This window comes from Vanacampus margaritifer, chromosome 2 (assembly GCF_051991255.1).
Source record: "Vanacampus margaritifer isolate UIUO_Vmar chromosome 2, RoL_Vmar_1.0, whole genome shotgun sequence".
NCBI classification, from domain to species: Eukaryota; Metazoa; Chordata; class Actinopteri; order Syngnathiformes; family Syngnathidae; genus Vanacampus; species Vanacampus margaritifer.
In genome coordinates, this window is record NC_135433.1 from 34,716,215 (window position 1) to 34,743,977 (window position 27,763).

The following is a 27,763-nucleotide window of genomic DNA, read 5'->3' on the forward strand; positions in this document are numbered from 1 at the left end:
TATTTTCAGACAAACACAAAATGTGAAAAGTTTGCCTTGTTTTTGCAGCTATTACAACTAGGGCTGGGTATTGATTCAGATTTCCAAAATGGATTTAATTCGATTCAGAAGGGCCCGATTCGATTCACGATTCACATTGATTTTTAATTCAGTTAAGGATTTAATGCAGTACCAATTTTACTTTTATTTGGAAGACATTCTCAGAAGTATCAATGTTGCAAATAGTAGAAACTTCTTTCTCTTACTTGGAGCATTAGTAAAAATATGAACATTTACATTTATAATTGAATCCAATGCAGTTACATAATTATGTATGTTTTATTGAACATGACCTGATCAAAACAATAAATACTACAGCGCTATGTAAATAAAGTGGCAAAAACACTCTGGCAAATCACGACATTCACATTCCTGTGACGGTTTTTATGCTAAGGCTCCAGTGGTTAATAAAAAAAATATATATATATATATATATATATATATTATTTTCTTTATTTTTTCTTTCTGGGAGTAAATATACATAAAAAATAAAAATATAAATAAAAAATATATATAATAACTGACATAAGAGAGACAGTCATATTGCATAATTATGCATCCACATTTTGTGTTTTTATGTCCAATTTCTTACCTTAATTCTTTTGGGTGGTATTTGTGTTCAGTCTTTCGCTTTTTCTTTCATTTAATGTACAGTTTAATTACTGCCACATGCATGCACTCCGTTTAATAATGTGGCGGTAATGCACTAAAAGCACCTGCCAACCGCAATAACAAAGAAGAAGAAGTCATGCATTACCGCCAGTGACCTTCTTCATAGCCATAGGTATCTATGCTAAAGAAGGGGGCGCTAATGAACCAAAAGGGTTTGACAACCATCAAATGGAAGTAGAAGAAGTAGTTCGTAGTCTTGTGTAAGTTATAGTGTAGTATGACTTATTTACTATTTAGAGCAGCAAGATGCACAATAATCGATCAGGATTCGACTTTTGGCTCCAATGTGACGTAGAATTTTAGTTAAAGTAAGCCATTTAAAAAGGGGAAGGGGCTAGGAAATGCATCATGTCAATGAGATGTCCCCACGATGACACAAAAACAAGTGTGCGTGTGTGTGTGTGTGTATGCCCACCTTTCAGCCCGTGCTTACGCATTTTTGGCAAGTGTTTTAAAACAAAATACAATGATTTGTAAATCATGTTCAACCTATATTTAACTGAATACACAACAATGACAGCAAACTGATAATAAAGTTTAACTTCAAATTGTATGGTTCCAACCAGTGGCGTCTCTGGCATGAAAAGTTGAGTGGGGCACAAAAGTGGGCACTTTACATCCACAAGCAGCAAAGCCTACACAATAAATTCTAATTTAATTCAAGATCAATCCAGTGGAAAAGCGCTATATAAATTAAGTAGCCTATTCATAGCCTTACAAATTAAGGCTATGAATAAAACCTTTGAATGGTTCAAAATAGGGCTGTGCAATTAATCGAAATCCAATTACAGTTTAAATTATTACACTCCACAATTACAAATTGACATAATCGTAAACAAAAATAAAAGATTATTAATACTCATTTTGAGTTGTTTAAGTTTATATATTTGCACCTTTTTTTTTCAAAATGACTAAGTTAATAAATATTGTTTGCTCCAAAAGGAACTTACATAATTATGTTTCAAATAATTGTATTTGTCTTAATATTTTTAAATGTTTAAACATTTTCTTGTTTTGTATGAAAAAATTATCGTTTGAATAATTATGATTTAAATTATTACCAAAATAATTGGGATTGGTATTTTTTCCATAATCGAGTAGCCCTAGTTCAAAATAAAAATGCTACTCACCAGTGCTGTTCAATCAGCTTAGTTTCTAGCTTAACTTTATTTTCAATTTGCCAGATTTGCTTAGCTGCTTCAAATTCAACACATAGAAATGTTTTGCAGAAATTACTGAAAAGTGTGATCTCTACAAGCAGTACTGCTATAAGGTGGCCAAATCTCACCTTCACTTGAGCCACAAGCTTCCTTCACACAGCTGCAGTGTTTTGCCACCTCCGTTTCTGCAGCGCTGCCTCTCTCTCTCTCTCTCTCTCTCTCTCTCTCTCTCTCTCTCTCTCTCTCTCTCTCTCTCTCTCTCTCTCTCTCCTCTCTATTTTGAGCGAAAACGTCATCAACAAATCTACTTCATTCATATTGTTGGTTTGCTATTACGTAGTCTTTTTGCTCCCGATAAAAAACAATCTACCTTACTGCTGTATGCTGCCATCCGCCAAGACTGAGCGTGTGTTGATGGAGTATTGATGTCACGTGACACCGGTCCTGTATTTCAATTGGATGATTGGCCCAGTTAATGTGGCCCCATGGCTGTCAATAGAGAGCAGCTTGGGACATGCGCACTGTGATTTGAGCGGCACTTCATCACTCGCTGGCACTCTGTTTAGAAAGTTAGATAGAAAGTTATATACCATTGAACTTGGCTTTGTATTATACATACATGTTTATAACGAAATTAATTAATAATTATTCATGAATATTATTATTCTTGATAAAATCAAATGTTATAAATTACTAGCTATGAAGACGACCAATTATGAGCCTGCATAGTGCTCTACAGTGCCATCTGGGGGGGCGGGGGGGTCACCCTGGCCTCAAATGCACATCACTGGTTCCAACACATTCCAAAAAGCTGGGAGAGGATCATGTTTACCACTGTTTTACATCACCTGTTCTTTTAACAACATTCAATATACATTAGGGAACCAAGGACACTAATTGCTGAAGCTTTTTCCCCCCATTCTTGCTTGATGTACATCTTCAGCTATTCAACAGTTCGGGGTCTCCGTTGTCATTTTTTTATGATTCATAATGCACCATACAATAGGAGACAGGTCTGGACTGCAGGCATGTCATTGTAGTACCCACACTCTTTTACTACAAAGTCACGCTGTTGAATGCAGTTTAGCATCGTCTTGCTGAAATCAGCAGGAGTGTCCATGAAAAAGACGTTGCTTGGATGGCAGCATGTTTCTCCAAAACCTGTACCATTATTGGCGCCTCCACAGCTGTGTAAGTTACCCATGCTATTGGCATTAACACAGCCCCCACTGTCACATATGCTGACTTTTGAACTTTGCATCCATAACAGCCCGGATGGTTCTTTTCCCCTTTGGCCTGGAGGACACGACAACCTCAACTTCCAAAAAATCTTGAAATATGTACTCGTCAGACCACAGAATATGATTTGCAAATCATTGCATTCTGTTTTTTTTTTTGTTTACCACAATGTCCCAACTTCATTGTAATTACTGTACGCTGTATGTGTTCATATACTGTATATTCATAGACATAATGTACATGTATATTGCTATCACATGAAAAGTAACCCAAACTTATTGAAGCTGAATGAAACAGCTCGCATGAAATATAACAATGTAGTTCTTATACATTTGTATTTTGCACATATAACAAAATGAGCAAACTTGTTTTTCTTTTTGTGTTCAAGCCATTTATTTACTGTATATCATTTGTTATTCATCCACTGCCCTGCCGCCACTTCTGAATCTTGTCACTTCTAGTGAAATATGTAACATGATTTCCTAACCCCCCCCCCCAGAAAAAAAGTAGTTGTGACCATGTGTTTGATCTTAGTCACCATTTTCTAATGCGTAATGTGTTAAATGGCTGTCTTCTGCTTCTGCAGACTCATGTGGTCCACAAAGAGCAGGGTATCGTGCAACTGTCTTCCGGAGAATATTATATTATGATTGCTATGTATGCTATGTTAAGATGTAACTATCATTTATCACAGAAAAAAAATATTACATTTATATTTGATAATGGAAATAAAATATCAACCAATTTGCTTCACCTGTTTTCCGCCACTATTCTTGTCAGAACATTCCAGGTGTTCCTGATTAGACAGGAAAGCAAAGAGCTCATTTTTCATCATTTGAAATGACAACATGAGATTTCTCAACTCCTTCTGGCCCGCCGACAAACCTCGTCATTCCCTTGGTTATAAATTGCTTTGGCATAAAATCAAGATTTCCCAGGCTTATGAAAACCAGTTGAGCATTCGATGGACAGTACTTGGTAAATACTCTCAGGTGTGTGTGTGTGTGTTACTGGATAGTGCTCAGTTTCAATACGCTGCCTTTTTCATTCTGCTCATTTATTATTCCCTTCAACTTGTAATACACAACACACGCACGCACACACATGTTGGGTTTACATTTCTAGTGGGGACATCTCATTGACATAATGCATTTCCTAGACCAGGCGGCAAACTCAGTCCTCGAGGGCCGAAGTCCGGCAGGTTTTGGAGGTTTCCCCTCATCCAACACAAGCTGATTCCAATCAACAGGATCGTTATCAGGCTTATGCAGAGCTTGCTGATGAGCTGATCATATATCAACTGTGTTGGACAAGGGAAACATCCCAAACCTGCAGGACTCCGGCTCTCGAGGACCGAGTTTGCCCAGCCCTGTCCTAGACCCTTCCGACGTCGGCCAAATGTGACCATTTATTTATTAATTATTGATTTTATCTACCGCCTAACGTACCTGGCAACAGTCATATAAGGGGAGTACCAGAAAGCTACTTGAGTTTATCTTGCCTGAGAGGGAGTTACAGTGAAAACTCCTTGGCTGTTGTCACAACAGAGATAATTAAAGAGTCTTGAGTTCTTGAAGTTCATTTTGTGTCCTTGATAAAATGATTAACAGAAATAGACTGAAAATGACCGCGAGGTCAAGCCAGCTTCATCGCTCCTTTTCGTCCTGAATGAACCGGAAGTACAAACCCGGGAGTGAAAGTGTGCGCTACAAAATAACGCAAGACTATTTACGTAAATGACGTAATGATATTGTAAACACCAAAATTAATAATAATTAAATGTGGCTATACTTACACATATAACTTGGCTGGCATGCAATACAAATATTATATAACCTTGCCAAAATTAACATGCGTCTCTTAAAATCTCTGTAAAGTTAAAATAAATATCTGCTAAATTTGGCACACCACACTAAAGAATTTTGTTTGCATCCCAGCCTAATTGTGATGGCCAAGTGTATAAAATGAGGCTTCAAATTGGTGTCAAATCAAGCTATCCCAGTGAGACATTGCAGGTCTACTCAAGGCACTAGCCATCAGCTAGCTAGCGAGAAAACAGCTTCCAGGGTTTAACTCGGCCAATGGATATGAGTTTTCAAAATGGAGGCATAGCTATTTAGGTAGCTAACTGCTCCCCTTAGTGGTAGAAATGACTCACAATTATGTTTTTTTTCTTACATTTTTCAAAAATTGGACTTCAGACTTTCCACTGTTACGACTATTTGACATTTCAAACCATTTTAAGCGACGTCCACTCTTCAAGCTTCAAGTTATGACATGAGTCTGTATCGGTAAAGATTCTCCCATCACAGAGTGGAGGAGCTCCGCTTGAAGTCTTCTAGGATGATGGCCGCGTACCTCCCATTGGGCGGCGTGCAAATGGAGTCGGAAATCGGTGAATTGAGGGAGGGGTCTGAGAAATCCCGGAAAGGCGAGGGCGGCATGAGCACCAGGCGATCTCCTGCTTCTTCCTCCTCTTCATCTGCGAGGAGGCAACTGTCGTACAGGTAACTGTGAACGATCCCAGGTTCATCTTCAACGATCATGTTGGTGACGTCATTAGCGAATTTAGTCGCTTCCTGGTGTGTAACCACGCCACCGAGCTCATCGCCCTCATCCTCCTCGGTCACATTGTACAGCAGCGAGTCACGGTAGGTGCTAGTGAGCGGCTTGATGATGGCCGTCTGATTGGTCGCCACCATCTGATTGGACGCCACCTCCTGCATCCTAACATGCACCGACAGTCGTTGCCAGACGTGATCGCCTTTGGGAGGACGCCGCGCACCTGCCGCAAACCAGGATACAGACTTGCTGTTAGAGCTAGAACAGAAACAGAGATAGGGGGTTAATAACAGGGAGGAAATTCTACACCCCTGAATGACAACTTGAGGAAAATTTTGGTATTACAAATTTTAAAAATTAAATGTGGGAAAAATACGGACTGGATTTAAGTCAGCTGTGATCACTCCCATAGCAATCTATGAATTTACGAACACCAGGTCTAACCCGCCTCCGCTCAGAGATACGTCACACACTTAGCCAGATTTACAAGTCACAGTAGTCACAATAGAGACCTTGTAGCTCCTTTTACACTGCCTGTAAGAGTCATTGCTTTAGAAGTGTGACGTCTAACACTTGGCTCTACTGTTATTCCTGTTTTCAGGACAGACAGTGTGAAAGGGCGCTGTTCCATCAGCACACTCATTTTAATTTTGATGGAGGTCAGAGGTAGATGACTGTTTAAGTGTGATTACAGACTGTCAGATGTCAGCTCAAGAAAGCAACCATACCTTTAGAGTAGAGCTGGTCAGTACATCGAATTCATTCGATTAATCGTCATTTTAAAAATGGAATTGTTGGAAATTTGCTAAATCGTGAAATCGAGTGGCAGAATGCTGGATAGGTGGTTTACAAGTAGCATGTTAACAATAGCTACCAACTACTTAACTGTGGCATTTAAGTGCAAACTATGAATGTTAGGTTTATGTTTAAACTGATTTAGAATTGGTATACATTATTGCTGTCTGAATATTTTGCACATTAATTAATTTTGAATAAATTAAACCTTTGAATAAACGTTTGTTGGGTTTATTAGATTAAAATAAATTAAAATCGTGATCGCCCTGAATGACTGAAAAAAATTTTGATTTTATTTTTTGGACATATAGCCCAGCCCTACCTTAGAGAGCCTTAATTATGGCACCCGCACTGCATGTGAGTGTCTGGGTGTAAGCTGTGGCCAACATCAGCTCCTGCAAGAGGGTGCAAGTGCATTGCTAAGTGTGTATTTCCACTGAAGTGAATGTAAATGCCATTAATCCGTTGCAGTCTTCCTCTAAATAAAAACACAAGAACATGTTTTTGTATATTTAAATGAGTAAAAATAGCACTCCATATTAATGTACTTCATAAAAACACACAATAATGGCATAATTAAATGGAATTTAAAACTATTTTTGTCACACTACATGAATTAAATGGTTATTGTGCTGCTCCATCTGGGGGCAGCAAAGGATAAACAGATGTAATGTAATTTTTGGGAAACTCTTTAGATAAACGTGAGCACAGCCTGCTAATCAGCATGTGGCTGCTACTAGCAACATGGCTGGAAGAATGATGCCTTCCATCTCCACCGATGAATACCTGACCGCCAACTAATGACTGAGGAAACGTGTCAGCCTATGCAAAAGGCTACTTCAACACCAAGAAATCAGTCTTCGACGTTGGTACCGGCAAAAAAATCTAGGGTAATCTGACTGTAAAATCGTTTGTGATTCACACAGGAGCATTTGATGTGTTGGAAAAACAGTCAGAGATACTGAAGTAGGACTTTATTACCTTTCTACAAAAAATGCTATCTCTAAACGCAGAGGTATTTCTGAGTGGGCCTCCGCCTACTGTCCGGCCAGGTGATGAGCGCTTAAGCCGGATTATGTCACTCTGGAGATGGCTAAAAAGTATCTTTCTTTTTATCCAGTGAACTTTATTGACAAATTTTCCACATTTTATGAATGTTGCCATATTGTAACGCAATGGGATTTATCTCAAAGAGCAGGGAGTCAGATTACTGACAGCCAACATCTTCCACAGTGTGTCTTGGTGGACGCTATGTTCCCAAAACAAAGGACATCATGAATCACAACAACAGATAAATGGAGAGTCTGCTGCATCTGGCTCACAGTCTTCCACTCCCCGCTCTGCAGAACAGATTGATTTACCCTCACTCCAAACACCGACCATCCAGAACCTCTGCACTGTTCATCGCCCCCGAGCGACCCGACGACTGACTCCCCATCGGATCTCACCAATAGGATAAACCATCTTGTCAATCTCGCCAACCGGCTATCTACCAATCGCAGGAGTTCTCCCATGCTTCCTCCCAAGACTCCACCATCAGCTATCTACCAACCGTCTGACTCCACCAAGCCTCAACAAACGCCCACTTCCATCTTTGTCAATGGAGAATCTCAACTACAGTTCGGTCTGATATACTTTGGGTCCAGACTATGTGTGCACTATAAACAGTGTGTGTCCCCAGAATAAGTCAGGACCCAATGAACCTAAAGAAGCTTGTAGCATTCCTGTGATTACGAGTAACAGAAAATTGGCAAAAGAAATGAGAAGAAATAAATTACAAACTTAGTCAGTATAGCTTGTCAACCTTTGACTAAACCACTGTCTCCGATTACTACTGCAAGACTAGCTTTACTCAATACTAGATTACTAGTTACCAAATCACTGTTGATTCATGATGTCATATGATCTTGACTTATTTCTCCTTAGCGAAACATGGCTAACAGAAGGTTCCTGCAACACTGTTATGAATGTCAGGTTTTAGTTTCACGAACAAATGTTGTAGTGGCAAAAAAGGTGGGGGCCTTGCTGCCATTTTTAAATCACTCTTTCAGTGTAAAGACATTTTATTGGGAGGCTTCAATTCATTTGAATATATCTGTCTTTTGGTAAACGGTGATCCAAAGATCATCATTGTAATCATTTATAGACCTCCAAAAACGAAAAGGCAAATTCATGGAGGAATTTGAAGAAATGCTGTCAGTAATCTGTACCGACTATGACGATCTGGTCATATCTGGACACTTTAACATTCATGTTGACAACTTAACAACTTGGATAAAAATACCAAAGAATACTCGATACTTTTGGTCCCTCATAACATGAGAAGGGTCCATTCTTGATCTCGTCATCTCTACAGGTGTTGACATTTCATCTGTTGAGGTGAAAGATCTGGCTGGCTATTTCAGATCTTTTCTGTGTGTTCTTTGAAGTAAAAAAAACAATCCCAGAAGTTCAGACAACCACTGTCTGTCTTAAAAAATGAAGAAATATGTTTATGGAATTAATGGCTGCATCACCAACTGTCAATGCAGAGACTATTGATGAACTTCTGGATGAATTCACCTCAAAAATCCCAAATGTTTTGGATGCTGTTGCTCCTATTAAAACTAAGACCGTTTCATCCCGACCTAAAACACCTTGGAGGTGTGCTACCAACGTAATGACTTTAAAATTAAAGTGCAGAAAAAGCAGCGCGAAAGTGGAGAAAAACTAAACTCCAAGTTCATTTTGATCTGTACAGACAATGTCTTTGAAATTTTAACAAAGAGCTAGTAATAGTTAAACAACAACACTTTCTGAAATCATTATTAAGAACCTCAACAATACACGCATCCTATTTGCCGTGGTCAACAAACTCACAAATCCCCCATATCAAACAGCACCAGAACGCCTCTCAACAGATAAATGCAATGAATTTGCCTGCCAGTTCTTGTAATGTGTTTTATGTTTTTCTACAAGTTACAAGCCATCAGGTCAAACATTGTCACAAACCAGCACGATGAAAAAAATGATGCAGCACTTAAAACCACCAAGGAATAATTCAACTACCATAACAGAATTTGAATCGGTGGATCAAAATACTATAACAGACTTGGTTCAGCAATTGAAACCTTCCACGAACTGTCTTGACTCAATACCTTCTGGCTTTTTCAAAACTATTGTCAAATCTGTTCAAATCGATTTACAGCAAATAATCAACTGCTCACTTCAATCAGGCGAGTTTCCTAAATCTCTGAAAGTAGCCGCCATCCGGCCCATTCTAAAAAAGAGAACGCTGGATGTCTCTCAAACCTTCCCTTTTTAACTAAAATTGTTGAAAAGGTGTTTTTTAATCAACTCGGCAATTTCTTGAGCTCAAACGGATTTTTTGATCAATTCCAGTCAGGTTTTCGACCTCATCACAGTACAGAAACAGCTCTGACTAAAGTACTGAATGATATAAGATTGGGCACTGACGCAGGGAAGGTATCGGTGCTCGTCTTATTGGACCTCAGTGCAGCATTTGACACGATTGATCATAATATACTGTTGGACAGGCTGGTAACTTGGGTGGGGTTAAATGGAACAGTCCTAAAATTGTTTAGGTCCTACTTGGAAGAAAGGAGTTACTTTGTGACCATTGGAAATTTTGAATCTGATCGAATGGCCATGACGTGTGAGGTCCCTCAAGGGTCAGTCCTTGGACCTCTGTTGGTCAGTCTGTATATGTTGCCTTTGGGTCAAAAGCTTCAGAACGCCAATCATAGTACAGATGACACAACTGTATTTATCAATGTCCCCAAATGACAGCATTTCAATTAACATATTGTGTCACTCACTTGAGCAAATTGCTGGACGAACGCAAAATTTCCTTCAGCTAAACGAAAACAAGGTCATTGTTTTTGGCATTAAAGAAAAGAGGATTGCTGTTAGAAAACACTTTGAGTCACTTTCTTTAGAAACCAAAGATCAAGTTCGAAATCTTGGGGTGCTAATAGACTCAGACCTGACTTTCAGCAGTCATATCAAATCAATTACTAAGACAGCCTTTTATCAGCTGAAAAACATCCACCCTGAAGGACTGCATGCTCCAAGCAGACCGGGAGATGCTTACCCATGCTTTTATCTCCAGCAGACTCGATTACTGTAACGGTCTTCTGAATGGACTCTCTCGAAAGAACATCAGACAATTGCAGCTCATTTAGAACGCTGTAGCTCGAGTTCTGACCAAAACAAAGAGATCAGAACATATCACTCCAGTCCTTAAGGCTTTACACTGGCTCCCAGTCAGCTGTGGGATAGATTTAAATATTCTGCTAGTGGTCTATAAATCACTGAATGGTTTGGGTCCTGAATATATTCAAGAAATGCTGACTGAATACAAACATAGCAGAGCTCTGAGATCTACAGACTTGGGCCAACTAGTGGAACCCAGAGTTCAAAGTAAACATGGTGAAACTGCATTTAGCTGTTATGCTGCACACAAATGGAATAAGCTGCCAACAGAAGTGAAGTCAGCCCCGAGTGTAAATGCTTTTAAATCCAGGTTGAAAACTGCCTTTTTTCCACACAACTTTGATTAACGTCTTAACGGTTTAAAATCATGTATTTTCTCTTTTATTATTATTCATTTAAAGTTCCTTACGCTAAATAATTTTTATAGTTTGCTGTCTAATATTTTAATATTGTCAATGTATGTTCTTTTAGAACATTTTATAAACTACTTTTGTTTACTTGCTCTGTTAACTACTGTGCACATTGAGTTGCCTTGTGTATGAATTGTGCTATACAAATAAACTTGCCTTGCCCAAGGCGGAATAATGCCATCTAGTGTTCAAATAGACACGTGACTTTTACAGTTTTACAGCGCTTGAAAGTTTATATACCCTAGTACTTACTATCCATCGCTTCAGTTTGTGAGCAATTTTCCTTCTGTGGCCCCCATCCAAAGAGGCTGACAGCATTCCAGTTGATCTTAAATGTCTGAATATGTGAATACTGTATGTGCAAATGCCAGCACAGGAACATCAAACTGCTTGGAGATTTTGTCTTATAGCCTTTACTTCCCTCTACTTTCTTACCAAACCCACAGCCATTTTTACATATTTACCTCCAAAGTCCATCTTGATCAGTTCAAACTATTACAAATTCAAATTGTTCAGCTCAAATCATTCAATGTTCATAAATACGGCAGCGTATCTGAAGCTCGGTAGTAACTCAGATTTAAGTTGTCACCACAAATAAAATTTAAAAAAGGTTGCTGAAAAATCAATTATCAGTAGACTCAAGTCACTCACTCACCTGCCGCTCTTCTTCCACTTGAACACATCGAACAGGCCTCCGCCTGCCCGGCACGAGGCCTTGCCGTCGCGCACGTGCATGCGCACGGTGTCGGAGGTGGTGAAGGCGCTGCGCACGTTGCGCTCGGGCTTGGCGATGATGACGTACATCTTGGGCGCAAACATGCAGCCCAGCGCCACGGTGACGCTTAAGCTGACGGAGAAGGACGTGATGATGGTCTTGTAGTCGGAGCCGAAGTAGATGGGCACAAAAGCTAGCCAGATGATGCAGGTGGTGTACATGGTGAAGGCCACGTACTTGGCCTCGTTGAAGTTGGCGGGCACGTTGCGCGTCTTGAAGGCGTAGTAGGTGCAGCTGAGGATGAGCAAGCCGTTATAGCCCAGCGGAGCCACCACTCCGAGGGTGCTGGTGTTGCAGACCAGAAAGACCTCGCGGGAGCTTTGATGGAACAAAAAAAAAAACATTTTGCTGAATGGAAATACAAAGAAAAATCAGGCCGTGTCCTATTCCCTAATCATGACATTGAGATATTTCCATTAAAAATCCTACACAGTGGTACCTTGAGACACAAATTTAATTTGTCATTGTTAATGCTCGTAACCCTCACCTTGTTGTAAAGTTAAAATGTAGTTAGTTAGCTAGATGTAAGCATTAAAGGAGAAGTCAACCCAAAATGTTTTTTACAATATGTTCTATGCACCCTCACTAGAGTAAACACAGTATTCTGATAAATACTATTGCGTTTGTGGAACATGAACTAAGCAGCAAAAAACACTTTTTTTTTTACCTCAGTGGGCGGCCATTATGTCACTTGGTGTCGACTGATGGCATTGCAATTGCTCAGGCAATTACCAATCACCTGTTTTCTGATTTTGGTCATGTGACGTTCACAAGCTGAGTCTGGTTGGTCGCTATCTCTGGCCTGAGCAACTGTGATGTCATTTTCAGTCAACAGCAAGTGGCAAAAGGGCCGTCACTTGAGATAGAGAAAAATGGGTGGATTTTTTGGCTTAATTCATATACAGGTACAAACAATTTATTCAGAATATCGTGTGACTATACTATCACTGTACAGAATAGTGGGGCTGCTTAGAACATATTATTGTAAAGAAAAAATTTGGGTTGACTTTCCCTTTAAGGGCCAAAAAAATGTATTGAGTAAAAATATTTTATTCATTATATATTTTCAAATTAATCAGCTGATTAGCCAATTGTCGGAATTTCATTTAGTCAAATATTGGAAATGGCATTGGTTAAAAAATTAATAAAAATAGTTTGGTCCTATTTGCGCACACAACATTAAACATTGTTAAATGCCTTAAATAGTTCCTTCCAGCTTTCCCATAAAAAAAGTATTTTAATGAGAAAAAAATAACACTTTATAACACTATACTTTTTTTTCTTTTTTAAAACATCGGTGGTAATTACATGATTAAATATAATTTAACAGTTAATGTCACACTGCATTACACACAGTTTTATCTGTTGCTTAAAGGGCTTTCGCACTCCAACATTCTAGAGATGCTATTTAGTTAGCATTAAGCTAGTGGACAGGAAGGCAAAGCTGTGTGTTTGTTTTGTTCAAACAAAAGGTGTAAAACTCTTTGTTTTATAGCTTGTCGAAAGTAAACGTCAGCTGGATGTAGCAATAAACAGCCTGAAGCCTCTTTTTTGACGCAAGTCAAGTCACTCGTATCTCATGAGCAGTTGTTGCAGAATAACACAAGTGTGAAAAATCCCAAACTATTCCAACCTTGGGTGGGAGCGTATGGGTTCAGGCGGCTCCACCACCACCAGCGTCACCTCCAGAGCCAGCTGCGCGCCGACCAGCGCCGACGCGATGGCTACCTGCGCCCACGCGCCCATGAAGCGCGGCTTGCGTGTGCAGATCTTCTTCTTGCCGCCCGCCAGGATGCGGGCGATACGGTTGGTCTTGGTGACCAGCGCCGAGTAGCACACGGCGGGCGAGAGACCCACCAGGAGCCTCTGCAGGTAGCAGGAGGCCACAGTGGGCCGGGCCATGAGCGTGAAGGGGCACAGGTAGCCCAGGAAGATGCCCGCCAGGATGATGTAGCACAGCTCCCGGCTGGACGACTTGACCACGGGTGTGTCGCGGTACAGCACGAACGTGAGGGTCACGAAGGATGTCGCCAGGACGCCCACGCAGGAGAAGACCACCTGGATGACGGATTCGGGACTGCTCCACTCCAGGTAACGCAGGGGGATGGCCTCGCAGCCTGGTGGGGGAAAAAAGGTGCAGGTGTGAGAATAAATATGGACTAAGGGAGGAATACAGTCTGCCCCCCTTAGCACTGAGCATTCACATTTTCTTTTTTGTTCCTGGTCCTACAGCCGTAATGTGATCTGGAGGACTAATGGTTAGCACGTCTGCCTCGCAGACAAGAGGTTCAAAATCGAATCTCTCCCAGGTGGATGTGGCAGGTCGACCCTTCCCTTGCTTGTGAGGGTTGTCTCCAGCTACTCATGTTTTCCAAGCACATTCCCAGATCATGTATATTATTGAAGACAGAAGTCAGCAGAGGGTCACCTTTTGGAAACTGGGAGCTACTTCTTGGGTATTGATTAATGTAGAGGGCTACCAGTTTAATGCTTCTGAAATTATGAATTTCCCTAAATTATCTTCAATAATGTTATTATTCCCAACCAACTTCTCAGATGGAGGATTTAATTGGCCAGTATTAGCACTTTTTAGCCCGTGACCCTTGTGAGGATAAACGGTTTAGATCATGGATGCATAGCCCTTTTTTTTAGATAGTGTGCTGATTTTGGCTGGTTTTATTTTTATTTTTATTCCCTGTTTTTTTTAAACCTATAAACACATTACAACATAAGACCTCCAAAAAACAACAACAACAACAACTCTCAGCCAATGTTTGCCAATTTCACTTTCTGTAATCAAGATAAAAACACCAGCAGAATGTGTGTAAAGGAGGGTTAAGAAATGGGCTTTACAACTTGGGTTATGGTTTCAAAGTAGGGTTAGGGTTTTAAAGTAGGTTTTAAAAAAGGGTCCGGGTTTCAAAATAGGGTTAGTATTTCAAAACTAGAGCTTTGCTTTTTCAAAGGTTTTAAACTAGGGTTGGGGCTTCGAAGTAGGGCTGGGGTTTAAATGTTTCAAAATAGGGTTAATGAATGAATGAATAAATAGTTTATTTCGGCTCCATTTACAACACAGAATAGAAAACACAAACATCCTTTCGAACAAATCAATTAACGGAAAAAGGTATAGGCTGAAGCACCAGATGTATTTATTGCTATGCTATACAGTCCCATGAATCACAAACAATTACAATAAAAATAAATTCTGCACTCACATTATAATTCAATTCATAATCAAATCCTTTCCACAATTTTACACCCAGAAGTGAAACACATCTGTGTTTTATGTTGGTCATCACTTTACATGTTTCAAACATAATTAAACCCCTTAAATTATAGTTCCCTTCTCTTAATTTAAAGAAATTCCGAAAACAATCAGGTAGGTTAATGTTTGCTGCATGAAAAAGTTTTTCCAGTGATTTCAAAAACATGATTTTAAAATACCAGACTATAAATAATTGATTAGTTGATTCTCTGTTTGAAAGTAGGGCTTCATAGTCGGGTCAGGGTTTCAAAGTAGGATTTCATAGAAGGACCAGGGTAAAGTAGGGTTAGGGTTTGGGGTCAATCTTTCAAAGTAGGGTTTTAAAGTACAGTTAAGGTTTCAATGTAGGATATTAAAACTCATTCACTGCCATTGACGGCTATATAAAATCATTTGAACTATTTCTATTAGTTTAACGTTATTTTATTTTTTTTACATTTGTTAACAAGAGTATGAAACCCTAGAATTTTTTATTGTACATTTCGAACAGATATAAAATTTGTCATTAATCGTGAGTTAACTAGTGAAGTCATGCGATTAATTACGATGACTAATATTAATTGCCTGACGCCCCTAATATTTAAAAAAATATATATATTTTTTAAATCTTTTTCTTCTTCTTTTTTAAAGCATAAAAGATTATTAAAAAATAATTGTAATTAATCACATGACTTGGCATGATTAACTCACGATTAATCACAAATTTTATATCTGTTCTAAATGTATAATAAAAAAATCTAGGTTTTCTTACTCTTGTTAACAAAAGTAGAAAAAAAAACAGTTAAAATAATAGAAATAGTTCAAATGAATTTATGGCAGTGAATGAGTTAAGTAAGGTCAGGATTTCAAACTACAGGGTTCCAGACTAACCCCCTAAGTGTTCGAGTTAGGGTGACATTTTCTTACAACTGGACAAACAATGGCGTATAGGTCAGGACTTGGGAGGATCCATAAGAAGTGTTTTGTCCTTGAAATGCACATTGCGGAGCCTTTTAAGTGGGCCAGAGTGGCAGGGGGCACAAAAGTGTGTAAGTAGGTCCCAACATGATGAATCGATGGCCTCTTTGGTGTCATGGGAAAGCATTGGAAATAGCACACATGAGGAGAAGGAGATTAGAATAAAACAGGAACCTGTGAGAGCAAACTTTTCGCCTAACGTGGCTGTTTCAAAGCAAAATGGCTAACTTCCTGTTCGTTAAGGCATGGCTCAGTTTGACTTAGCAACATCACATTTGGCAGGCATGTCTTAATATTTATCATGAGCAGACCCACACAAAAATGTGAGGGTTTAGTTCAAAGCAGCCAGTTTACGCTTTTTCAAATATGAACTTTTCCAAGAGATTTAGTTAGTAAAACCCATTCATTTTGTGATTTTGTATTTTTTTTGGGGGGGGGGGTAGTATTTTGGTCTAATGCTAAAAGGTCATGTGTAATCCACTTTCAACCACTAGATGGTGGTACACTTTTATAGTTAGTTTAGTTGTAAATTTGAAATAAGAATGCAACAGTTAAAATGTTTCAGCACAGCCTATTTGTAGTTGAACGTTATTGAATGTAATACTGCTTTTTTAGTGCTACAGAAAGTGATAAATGTAACTTTCATTTTATAATCTACATCATTGGACATGATTACACAAAAAGTCAGCCACACACGGCCAGAACTTGACCCAAAAAAATGGCGATTCTGAAAATTCTGTTCTTTAAAACAGTGATTCTTAACCCTACAACGCCAAACGTATCATATTAAATACAAGACATTTTGAGCTCTCTATTTCATGAGTATAGTATTTTTTCCCCATGAAAACCCTCATGTAAATGATCTGACACATGCATTGCAATGACAACCCATTAGAGGGCAGTGTTACCCAGCTGCTGATTTTTCCAGCAACCTTGCAAGATCGCCCCAATTGAGAAAGGAGAGACGCCTATACTTATTAATAGCGGGAAATGTTATTTCTGATTTTTGGAATTACTAATATGTTTGGTATGTCTGTTTATTATTATATTTTTCACCGTTGTAAATGTACGAATTTAAAGCATTGTTACATTGTGTATCAAATATGATACAAATCAAAAGTCATGTGGAAGTTGATTTTCCCCCAAAATGTTTTAGTTTGTTTGTTCAAAAGGACCAATAAATACTCTATTTGTAAAGAATCGGAATGTTCTCATATATTACACGGTTCAGGCTTTATAGGGTTAACCATTGGGCCAAGCTTGGTCCGCGAGTGCTATCTAGTGGGCTGCAAAGTCATTTCAGTTTTGTAACTGTGGGCAGCAAGGGTCGCAGGCAGCTTTCAATTGAGGCTTATATTTCCCCCTCCCCATGTAGAAAAAAAATGCCTCCACACTGCCTTGTTTTTTTTTTAAAAACTATTAATATATAAAACACATCCACATAAACGCACACAAACATTGAGAAGTGCGTTTTTAAGATCATTTAGATGCATGCCAAGCCTCTGGGCAGCAGTAATTAGCCAAACTTGCTTGACTTTGATGTCACTTCCACCAATACACAAGCACAGTCAGCCCACACAAGATGTTAAAAAAAATAAATAAATAAATAAAATAAAATACATGTAAACAGTCAACCAGAGTGAGTACATCAAAAATGGAGCATAGAGGAAAACAATGAGAATACAAAATAAAAAAGCTTCACTTGTTTTTTTTTATTTTTTACGTGTGACGTCGACCTGCTTCCTGTCACTAGGTGGGGATAAGTCATCACAATTTCATTTACCTGTAGAAATGTAGTCAAAGTAGTAGTTCTATAATAAGTCAACATAAATCATAAATTCTGATTGGTCCCCTGGACACTTTTTACAGGAAAAGTTGGGCCCCAAGGTTAAAAGATTAAAGATTAAAAAAAAAAAAACTGCTTTAAAACCTACCTTCCAATTCTTGGTCTGGCCACCATCCCAGCTCGCAAGCCTTGCAGGTGAACTCATCCTGGACGTACTCGTTGTCTTTGCAGGCCGTGCAGATCCAGCAGCAGCTCACTTCGCCCTTCCTGATCACCTGCTCCACAACAATAATGAAACTTGACCATCGTGACCTGTCACAGCACGAGTTTACTGCAAAAAGAAGCTCAAATTTAATAAGGTTTAAATATTTCTGAGCAGAACAAAATATGCATTCTTCTTATGTGTAGGCTAACAGCATTCACTTGCTTCATGCACCCACCCCCAACCCCCCTAAAAATCTTAGAAAGGTTATTATAACTATTTGTTGAGATTTTATTGCTGTTGTGATATTATAATTCTATAGGCTTAAGCAGTATAAATAGAATTGTTTTTTAAAAACTATGTTCACTTCAGTAAAATTTTCCTCTTCTATGGGCTGATTATTTTGCTTCAAGGTGCCAGGCCAGCATAGTGTTTTGAGTAACGAATATGGTCACGGAACTATTTATTTATTTTTTTATCTTAGTTGTTTTAATTTATGCCGTGTTGATGATGCTTTGTACAACAGTGAAACAGGCCTCACTTTGATCTCCCCCTTGGAGCAGGGCTCGCTGCACACCGAGCGCACCGCTCCGGTACGGTTGGTCATCATGGCGTCGTCGTCGATGCTGAGCACGCCCTCGTGCCACGAGCCAATGTTGACGTAGTCGTACAGGCCGGGACGTATGCTCTGGAAGTTCATGATCTCGTACCTGGACAGTAGATGGCATGACAAGACAAGGAATTTGTTTCGTGTATCGCACCCTTTCTTGATGAAATAATAATGGATTATAATAGTTTTAGATTTTTCATTTCATTCTTTTTAACTTTTGTTTTTTAACTTTTGTTTTTTAACTTTTGTTTTGTTTTTATATTAAGTTAGTTTTAATACTATATGAGCGTGTTTGTTATGTTAGTTTTTATTTTATTTCATTTTTTTCCAAAAATGATTAATTTTAGTTTAGTTTGGATTAGTTTTAGTATTAGTTTTTAACATATGCATTGTTTTTCCTGTGTAAGATATATATATATATATATAAAAAAAAATCAAGTCATTAATTAATTATTTATTTTATGTTTAAAAAATGGTTTGTGAAAGTAGTTTTGTTGCCTTTCAAAACAAAAATTCAGCAACATAATTAAATAAAATACATAATAATGTAAATAATGCATAAAACAAATTATTATTATTATTAGGTTATCCTTGGATGACGTCATACTATGAGACGCGCCCTCATTCTGCCATGGTTGCTCGCCACAACACCTGTGGTCGGTAAGTAAGTTGGTCGCTCCGTTTGTATTTGCGTAGTCTCACTCACAGTAAACAAAAACCAAGGTCATAGAATGCAGAAAACGCAAGCAAAACTAATGCCTTTATTTGATAGATCTTGTCGACATTGATCACAGCGCATACTGCTTGCTAGCCTAGCTTCAATTGAAATGTAGTGAAACAAGTTGTAATGAGCTTAGCAACTATGATGAAGTCTGACATTTGGGTGCAGTTGGCTCTGAGGACGCGTGGAAGATGTCCCCCGCAATTGCATAATGACCAGGATCCTTCCCATCCACATGTATTAACGCATATTAATCGCTATTCATTTTAAGCGCAGATGATCCTTTAGCTGACAGTGGATGGTTACGTTAAAGGTAGCACAGGTTGTGGTTGAGCAATAAACATAACTTTGGATTAAAGTAAAACATTTAATAAATGTTTGCGTTTGACATTCAGAATATTTGTTCTTGTCAAAATATTGGGGTAATTAGTTTTTCTTTTTTTTTTTTAAATCTGCAAATATTAGCATTTTAGCTCAATGGCCTCCTGGTCATGTGACCTATTGACCCCAAATAAGTGCTGCATTGTAGTGGCATGTCTGTTGGATGATGCACACTTTTTAATTTGAATTGTTAGGTCTCTTCTTATTTTTATTTTTTTTTCTGCAAATATTAGCATTTTAGCTCAATAGCTTTGAGGTCATGTGACCTATTGACCTCCAAATCAGTGCTGCATTATAGTGGCATGTCTGCTGGAAGATGCACACCTCTTATTTTTTTAATATTAGGTCTACACTTATTTTTAATTAATTTTTCCACAAAAAATTCCATTTTTGCCCAATAGCTTCCAGGTCATGTGACTTATTGACCCCAAATCAGTGCTGCATCATAGTGGCATGTGTGTTGAATGATGCACACCTCTTATTTTTTCATTTTAGATCTTAGCTCATTTTAATGAATTTTTTTCAACAAAAATGAGCATTTTTGCTCAATAGCTTCCAGGTCATGTGACCGATTGGCCCCAAATCAGTGCTGCATCATAGTGGCATGTCTGCTGGATGAATCACACCTTTTATTTTTTATTATTAGGTCTCCAATTTTTTATCATTATTATTTTTTCAACAAAAATTTGCATTTTTGCTCAATAGCTTCCAGGTTATGTGACCTATTGACCCCAAATCACTTCTGCATCGTAGTGGCATGTCTGTTGGATGATGCACACTTTTTAATTAGAATTTTTAGGTCTCCTCTTATTTTTAATATTTTTTTGGGCAAATTTCATTTGAGCTCAATGGCTTCCAGGTCATGTGGCCTATTGACTCCAAATCAGTGCTGCATCGTAGTGGCATGTTTGTTGGATGATGCAAACCTTAATTTTTATTTTATTTTAGGTCTCCTCTTATTTTTAATATTTTCTTAGCTGCATATATTAGCTTTTTTACTCAATAGCTTCCAGGTCATGTGACCTATTGGCCCCAAATCAGTGCTGCATCATAGTGGCATGTCTGCTGGATGAATCACACCTTTTATTTTTTATTATTAGGTCTCCAATTTTTTATCATTATTATTTTTTCAACAAAAATTTGCATTTTTGCTCAATAGCTTCCAGGTTATGTGACCTATTGACCCCAAATCAGTTCTGCATCGTAGTGGCATGTCTGCTGGATGATGCACACCTCTGATTTTTCATTTTAAATCTCCACTTATTTTTAATGAATTTTTATTTTTATTTTTTTGCAAATGAGTGCGATTGGCGGAAGGATGCATGGAAAGGAGGTGGGGGAGCAATTGAGACGGTTGCTGCAACTCAATGCGAGACAACGCAATAAAGGACCTATTGCCCTCTCCGAATGCTGTTGTCTTTCCCACAACCTTCATTTGATCCACGCTACAATAGAAATATTCTGTTTTAAAAATACCCTGCTACATGTGTATTAAAGTGAAGCTGCCCTTGCGGCCCAGAGTTACGAAACTGAAATTACTTTGCGGCCCACTGGATGGCACTAGTGGCCCAGGCCCAATGATTAAGAATCATTGCTGTAGAGTGCTATTTTTTGGATGAAAAAGCTACTGTGTGCGCGCCGTACCTGCCAGGGGAGTCCCCGTTGTGGTCGAAGCGGACATCCTCGCCCGAGACGCCGGCAAAGGAGGTCCAGAGCAGGAAGTCCAGCAGGCGGCTGCCGTCCACGGGCCTCATGGCGTCGCACAGGCCTGCGGCCCCAGGGCACAGGCTGGCGTGCATGTCGTGCAGTCCGTGCGCCATGGCGTAGATGGCGTTCACCACGAAGCCCATTTTGCTGTCCTGCACGTAGTTGTCCTCCAGGCGCTCGGTGCCTGCTCAAAAACACAAGACGACAAACATTTTTGTCTTAGTTTGTTTATATTTTTCATTTGGATTTGGGGCTGTGGGGTTAATAATTGTGTTGTTTTTTCTTATTTGTGTATTTTGCATCTAAGATTATTATAGGAGCCAATTGTGTATTGGTTAATTTGTAGTGTGTTCTACATATTATACATCGTTGCTAGATTCATATTTACACACTGCATAGTTATTATTGTAGTAGTTATAGTTATAATTTGGTTAAAAATAATGGTAACTATTCTTTCATGCATATATTAGAATATATTTGTTTAAAATTACAAAGATACAAATTGTTTACATATTTCTTTATTGGAGCTATTTTCTAGATAGTCACGTGACTGATGATTGTGTATAGATAAAAAAGACAGATAAAGCCAGCTCATGTTAGAAGCCATAGTTTTTTGACCATTCGATTCAATTTTTTTGTTGGGGGGGGGGGGGTACTTGTACTATTTTTTTGGTGTTTTATCAAGTTGTGGTCCTGTCGTTTGCGTTCAAGACTCAATTATTGTTCTTAATGTTTGAACTAATTATCTTCATTTTTGATCCAATATTAATTTCTGATATTTGTGTATTTTCCTTAATTTTTCTAATTTAATTTTTAAGCATATATTTTTTTAATATTTTCAGATAATAATTTTTGCTTTAATTTTGGGTCTCATTTTGTTTTTTTGTCAAATATTTGCATTATTTTCATTTGTTTATGTATTTTTTTTAATTATTTGTTTGTTTTTAACTTACTATTTTTGTAATGAATTAATGAATGAATTGAATTATTTTGAACATGATCAAAAAATGAAATTAACTAAAAAACATCAACAACACAAAGCACTTACACATGTTCGGAAAAAGTGTATAAAGAAGCATAAACTTTTTAAACTCCTACCCTTTTACAACTTATAGCCCATACAAGTACAACCCCAACTGTTATAAATCCACATAAAAAAGCATGAACATAATATGCCAATTATATCCTTATAAATGAATAACACAAACATACTTCAAAAGACATTCTTGTGTAAGATGTTTTTATATCCCATTTAATATTTTTGTATATTTAGAATATTTACACACTGTTTCACTTCACGTTTTAAATTTTTCTAATTAACAAAAAATACGTCTGCTGTCATAATTACACAACACAATGCAGAGACCAGGAGATTTGAGATCCCCACCAACTAAAAACGGTTGCATTATTTAATATTTTAGTCATTTTTCTATTTCTGTAGAATATTTTGGACAAATTTTAAAATTATTTGTTATTATTTAAATGATTACAACTATTTGTTATTTTTAAAAAGGCATGTGTTGACTGCTTGTTTTCTAATGTGCGTGTATTTGTCATCTATTTGTGTAGTTTTTATCTATTATTTTGATATTTTGCATCAAAAATTTACATGTAGTTTTTCATCAAATATTTTTCTGCTATTTTCTAATATTTCTGTTGTATTGTATTTTAGCCCCAAACATTTTTTAATCACTTTTCTCTGACTGTGGTCAGAAAGTGCAAGTGTACTTAATTCGTCTTGAACCACTTGTGTGAACAAATCTCTAACATCTAAATATCAGCCTCTACCAAGCCAAGGTTGAAAAACCTTTGACGAATGTAGACTGTGGCAGTCTTACTACATACAGTGGAATGAATACACAACACAGCAAGCGTGTGATGACCTGAGCAGTTCCTGACATAGTTCTTGTTGTCATGCGGATGCCCGGGCAGGCGGCACTGGAAGCGATGCTGCCAAAACTCTGGGAACCAGGGATTGCGCATGTTGGTGTCCGGCTTGAGTTTCAGGAAGTAGTCATCGAAGGAGGCCACCTCCTCTGACTTCAGCTTGACAGTGATGCCTCCGAGGGCTTCCTCCTCGTAGCCTTCCACCACCTCCAAGCGGTCTGCCCAGCCATCACTGTTAATGACATGCAGTGTAGTAATACTGCTGCACTTGTTTTCATGTGACAGGAATTATGTTATTGATGCCATTATGATAACATGTAACCATGATGAATTGATAGATGTTTTTTTTTTAACTGACCATTGAATGTATTTACCAGCAACAACTCTTAGAGAGGAGATTTGAAAAAGTGGGGCGGAAGAAGTTCTATTCTTTTTTCTCTTTTTTGAGAGCTTAGTATTGTTCATTTGGCAATCTTACCGATTCAACATGTCATCATCATTGCGCTCTTTTTTAGTGTACGTGTGTGTGCGTGAGTATGTGTGTGTGTGTGTGTGTGTGCATAGGTGCATGCGAGTTTGTGCTCATTAATTCACCTGAAACCTATTCAAAATCCCATACCCTTCACCTAAACCAAATACTTCAGAATCACGATCCCGAGAGTCGTGAAGTTGTCAGGAGACCCGAGGAAGGGAGAAAAGTTAAATCACCAGACACCACCTACTACCCACAGAGTTACAAACCATAATCTTTCACCAACCCCAGGAGCATATAAATTCTACCAAACCTCAAGAGACCAAAGGAAAGACTAAAGAAAGGAAGGAAGGATAGATGAAGCAACGTGAGATCCACAAACATCAGCCTCCATCGATTCAGCGACTAGAGGAAGAAGCAGATTGTGCTTGAATTTCGGTAGATGCTGGTGTGGTGGATCCGGCATGCATGAAAAAACCTCCACCAAAGAGGGGAGCCGTTGACCCCGGCCAGGACAGGGCAAGCACAACCCCCCATGACCCCCCAGGCCTCGGCAGCGCCAGGGCACAACCCCCGGGCCGGAGAGCAAACCCAGGAGCCCAGAGCACCCCCCATCCCAATACGGCCCGCGCCCCCAGCCCAATGCAGCAGAACGGGGCACGGCAGGCCCACCAGGCACCCCACAGTCCCAAAATTGTTGACCACTTTGCTGCGTTCTTTGTGGAAGGCAAAGGAGGGTACACGCTGACATTACGGCACTGACTCGTGAATTTTGAGTCATATAAATGAATGTATAATACTGTAGATTATTTTGATAATTAAAGAATTTATTTTCCATATCGTCTCCTGCTGCAGACATTTTGGAGTGTTTCCGTGTGAAACAAGCTAATAATGAGTTGTCTGTGTGAATGTGTGACAATGAGCACGAGTGCACCTCAGGCATTTTTTTCGCTTGTGTTGCTCCACAAAACATTTTTAGTGCGAGTCACCTTGACCCACAAACACACTCACGCATCCTACATTCTCCTCCATGCAGACAAAAAATAAATATTGCTAGTGTCGGTTGTAATCCTCGTACCTCCAAAATAATCTATGTTTTAGGAGACCGCCAGTGCTCATATTCTTGAGATGAGCCAGATGAGGTGGCTCGGGCATCTGGTTAGGTTGCTTCCTGATTGAAGGCATACCCCACCAGGAGGAGGCGCCATGGACGATCTGCGGACATGCTGGAAGGACTATGTCTGCCAGTTGGCCTGGGAACGACTCGCATTCCTCCTGAGGAGTTGGACGAAGTGGCTGGGGAAAAGAAAGTCTGGGCTTCCCTGTTAAAGCTGCTGCCCCCGCAAAACCTGACCCCGGATAAGTTGAAGAAAATGAATGGATGGTATCAATGTTTTTAATGTGTGAGTAGTTATCCTATTAATGTAATTTGGAAGTGTCTGCCCAGCAACAAGGACCAGGAAGAGGAATTATTTGATGTACATTGCTGCTATTCTGAAGCGACTCTCCGCTTCCTCTTTGAGAAAAGAACTTTGCAAACAAACTAACCTGCCAATGAGAAGGAACTCACTGGCGACTCCTCTTCGCCTCATTGCCATGAGTAGGCCTCGGACCGTCATTCCCTCGCAGAAGCAGACCACCACTCGAGCTTTGGGCAGCCGCTGGCGCAGTTTGCGTAGCAGCCTGTCAAAGTGCTTCTCACCGGCGTTGCTGTAGATTTTGTCCGACAGCGACAGGCACAGTCCTTCCTGTGAGGCCAGCTCCTTGAACACCTCCATGCCGCTTTCGCCATAGTTACCTAAATTGAAAAAAAAAAAATAAAAGTCAATTTTTGACGCATATGCATAAGGCAGGGCACAGATCATTTGATCAATAAATTCTAAAAATAAAAATTCTACACTAAGGAGCAGGAGTGGAAAAAAAATATTTCAATCTAGAACCTGTAGTGTATATTATTTGTTATTTCCATTTTGAATTATGAATCCACAAAAAAAGTTATTCATTAGTATATTCAAATCTAACACACAAAAAAGACAAAATTCCTTTTTTTTCCCTCTCTCATCTTTTGTCTCTTAGGCGCATTCTATTCCAAATCACCCAGTGGGTTTAAAAAGCATATTTTAATTTTAATGAAACTTGCTGCACTTGTTGATAGTCATGGCATAACACAGAATGTCAAATTTGAGGTCAGTCGGAGCAGGGGTTTGAGAGCTAGTAGCAAAAAGGGGCGGGGCAAGCTTTTTTTTTTTGAACCCTTGTATCTCAGGAACTACTGGGTCAATCTGACATTGTTGTAAAGGGAATTCAGCAAGGATTCCAAAACTGGACTCTGCAATCTCTATGTAAAAGATTGGTGCATATTTTAGTAACCTTTTGATCTCTTGCTTTAGTTGACCTTGAAATTGACCTTATGGATTACATGGCCTAAAAGTAAAATAAAAAATAATATGTTCTATGCAGCCCCACTATTCTAAATATGGCATTCTGGTTAATATTGTGCTAGTGGAAGATAAGTTAAGCAGCAAAATCCAGCCGTTTCTCAGGGGGCGGCCATTTTGCCACTTGCTGTCAATATCAATGGTTCTCAGGTAACAACCAATCGCAGCGCAGCTTCAGAAAACAGGTAAGCTGTGATTGGTCATTGCCTGAGACATTAGCAACCTTGATGTCATCTTCAGTTGACAGCAAGTGGCAAAATGGCCGCCCCTTAAAGATGAATAAAAACGGCTGGATTTTGCTTCATAACTCATATTTCACAAATGTAATATTAATCAGAATGTCATGTTTAAACTAGTGAGGTCACATGTAACATATTATTGTCAAGAAAGGTTAACATCCATTTTAACACAAATTTTCATGAAACGCTATCTCTCACAAGTTCTCTAAAACAATGAGTTTCAGATATAGCAATAAGGAGCCAACGTATCAATACCCTCAGACTTTCAACGACTACTCGTGGATGTTCAACAAATATTGAAGTTTCAATGACTATTCAGTGAATGAACTACATTTCTGTGCCTGGGCGCAAACTAACGTCTTTACTCAATCTTCATGTTTTGGGCTAGCACCAAGAACCAGCCAACAGAACTAACCATTTTTGATCCCTTGTCGCTCCTGCTAGCATGCTAAAAATGACACTCACACTTTAGGTGTCTGCACAGGACCAGAAAACAGAATCTGAGCAATCTGTGCTTCTGTGTTGCTAGCCTATAGATACCTAAAAATTCTAATTCAATTCTGAAGTTTCTGCCTTGCAACAAAGTCATAAATTTCCACCTTGGCATGCAGCTGGCTGTTGATCAGTTTAGAAAAAGGACAGCAAGCAGACTGCAGGTACTCAAGTAATGGCCTCTTACCCTCGGTGTGGACAGCAGACACGTAGGTCCAGTTGTACCGCTTGACAATGTCAAGGAGGGCTCTGGCCTGTAGTGTGTCTGAGGGCACCACCCTGAGAAAGTACTGAAATAAGTTCTTGTCGCTCAGGTCGATGCTGGTGGCCGAGTATGCGATCTGCGGAATGTTGAAGAGCTGCAGCAGGTTCTGCACCTGGATGGCCACCGAGCTGGAACCTGGCCCAACCACGCCCACGATCGGTTTCTTGACGGGCGCTGTCTGTGCTGCGTCGGCCCCCTTCACACACCACTGGCTGTCATCGTCCTCCCGGATGGAGATGAGCGAGTCTCGTATGAACTCGATGCTCTGCTCCAGAGCCACCGACGAATGCCAGCACGAGTCTCTGATCTCACAGCCTAGTGTGATGTTGGGCAACAGGTTTGGATCTGCGTTGATGCGGTCCAGCGTGTGGAACATGGCCTCCACCCGCTGGACGCCGTACTGCTCACGCACTTTGCCGCACTGCCTATCCGCCACCTTGTCGGCCGACGGCTGGTGGTGAACTGAGAAGAGAG

The 27,763-nt window shown here is 39.3% G+C and overlaps 1 protein-coding gene across 1 annotated transcript; it reads right to left on the bottom strand.

Moving 5' to 3' along the window:
- Positions 1-3,661: 3,661 nt before the first annotated feature.
- LOC144044040 (metabotropic glutamate receptor 1-like) lies at positions 3,662-27,665 on the bottom strand. Its single transcript, XM_077558222.1, has 9 exons — positions 27,212-27,665; positions 25,404-25,653; positions 23,380-23,615; positions 21,434-21,680; positions 18,619-18,787; positions 18,024-18,150; positions 13,501-13,984; positions 11,748-12,185; positions 3,662-5,930 (listed from the first exon to the last, which is right to left on the bottom strand). The coding sequence occupies exons 1-9, from the start codon at positions 27,663-27,665 to the stop codon at positions 5,417-5,419; spliced, it is 2,919 nt and encodes a 972-aa protein (XP_077414348.1). The 3' UTR covers positions 3,662-5,416.
- Between the last annotated feature and the right edge of the window lie 98 nt (positions 27,666-27,763).

What these genes read in the sequence shown, in the direction of transcription:
- LOC144044040 (XM_077558222.1), bottom strand. Translation starts at nt 27,665, where the DNA reads ATGTTCCACACGCTGGACCGCATCAACGCAGATCCAAACCTGTTGCCC. An exon ending in GCTCCAAGGGGGAGATCAAA is followed by an intron (nt 18,151 to 18,618) that starts GTGAGGCCTGTT and finishes GTTGTGGAGCAG; the next exon opens with GTGATCAGGAAGGGCGAAGT. An exon ending in AAGTGGAAGAAGAGCGGCAG is followed by an intron (nt 5,931 to 11,747) that starts GTGAGTGAGTGA and finishes TTTCTGTTCTAG; the next exon opens with CTCTAACAGCAAGTCTGTAT.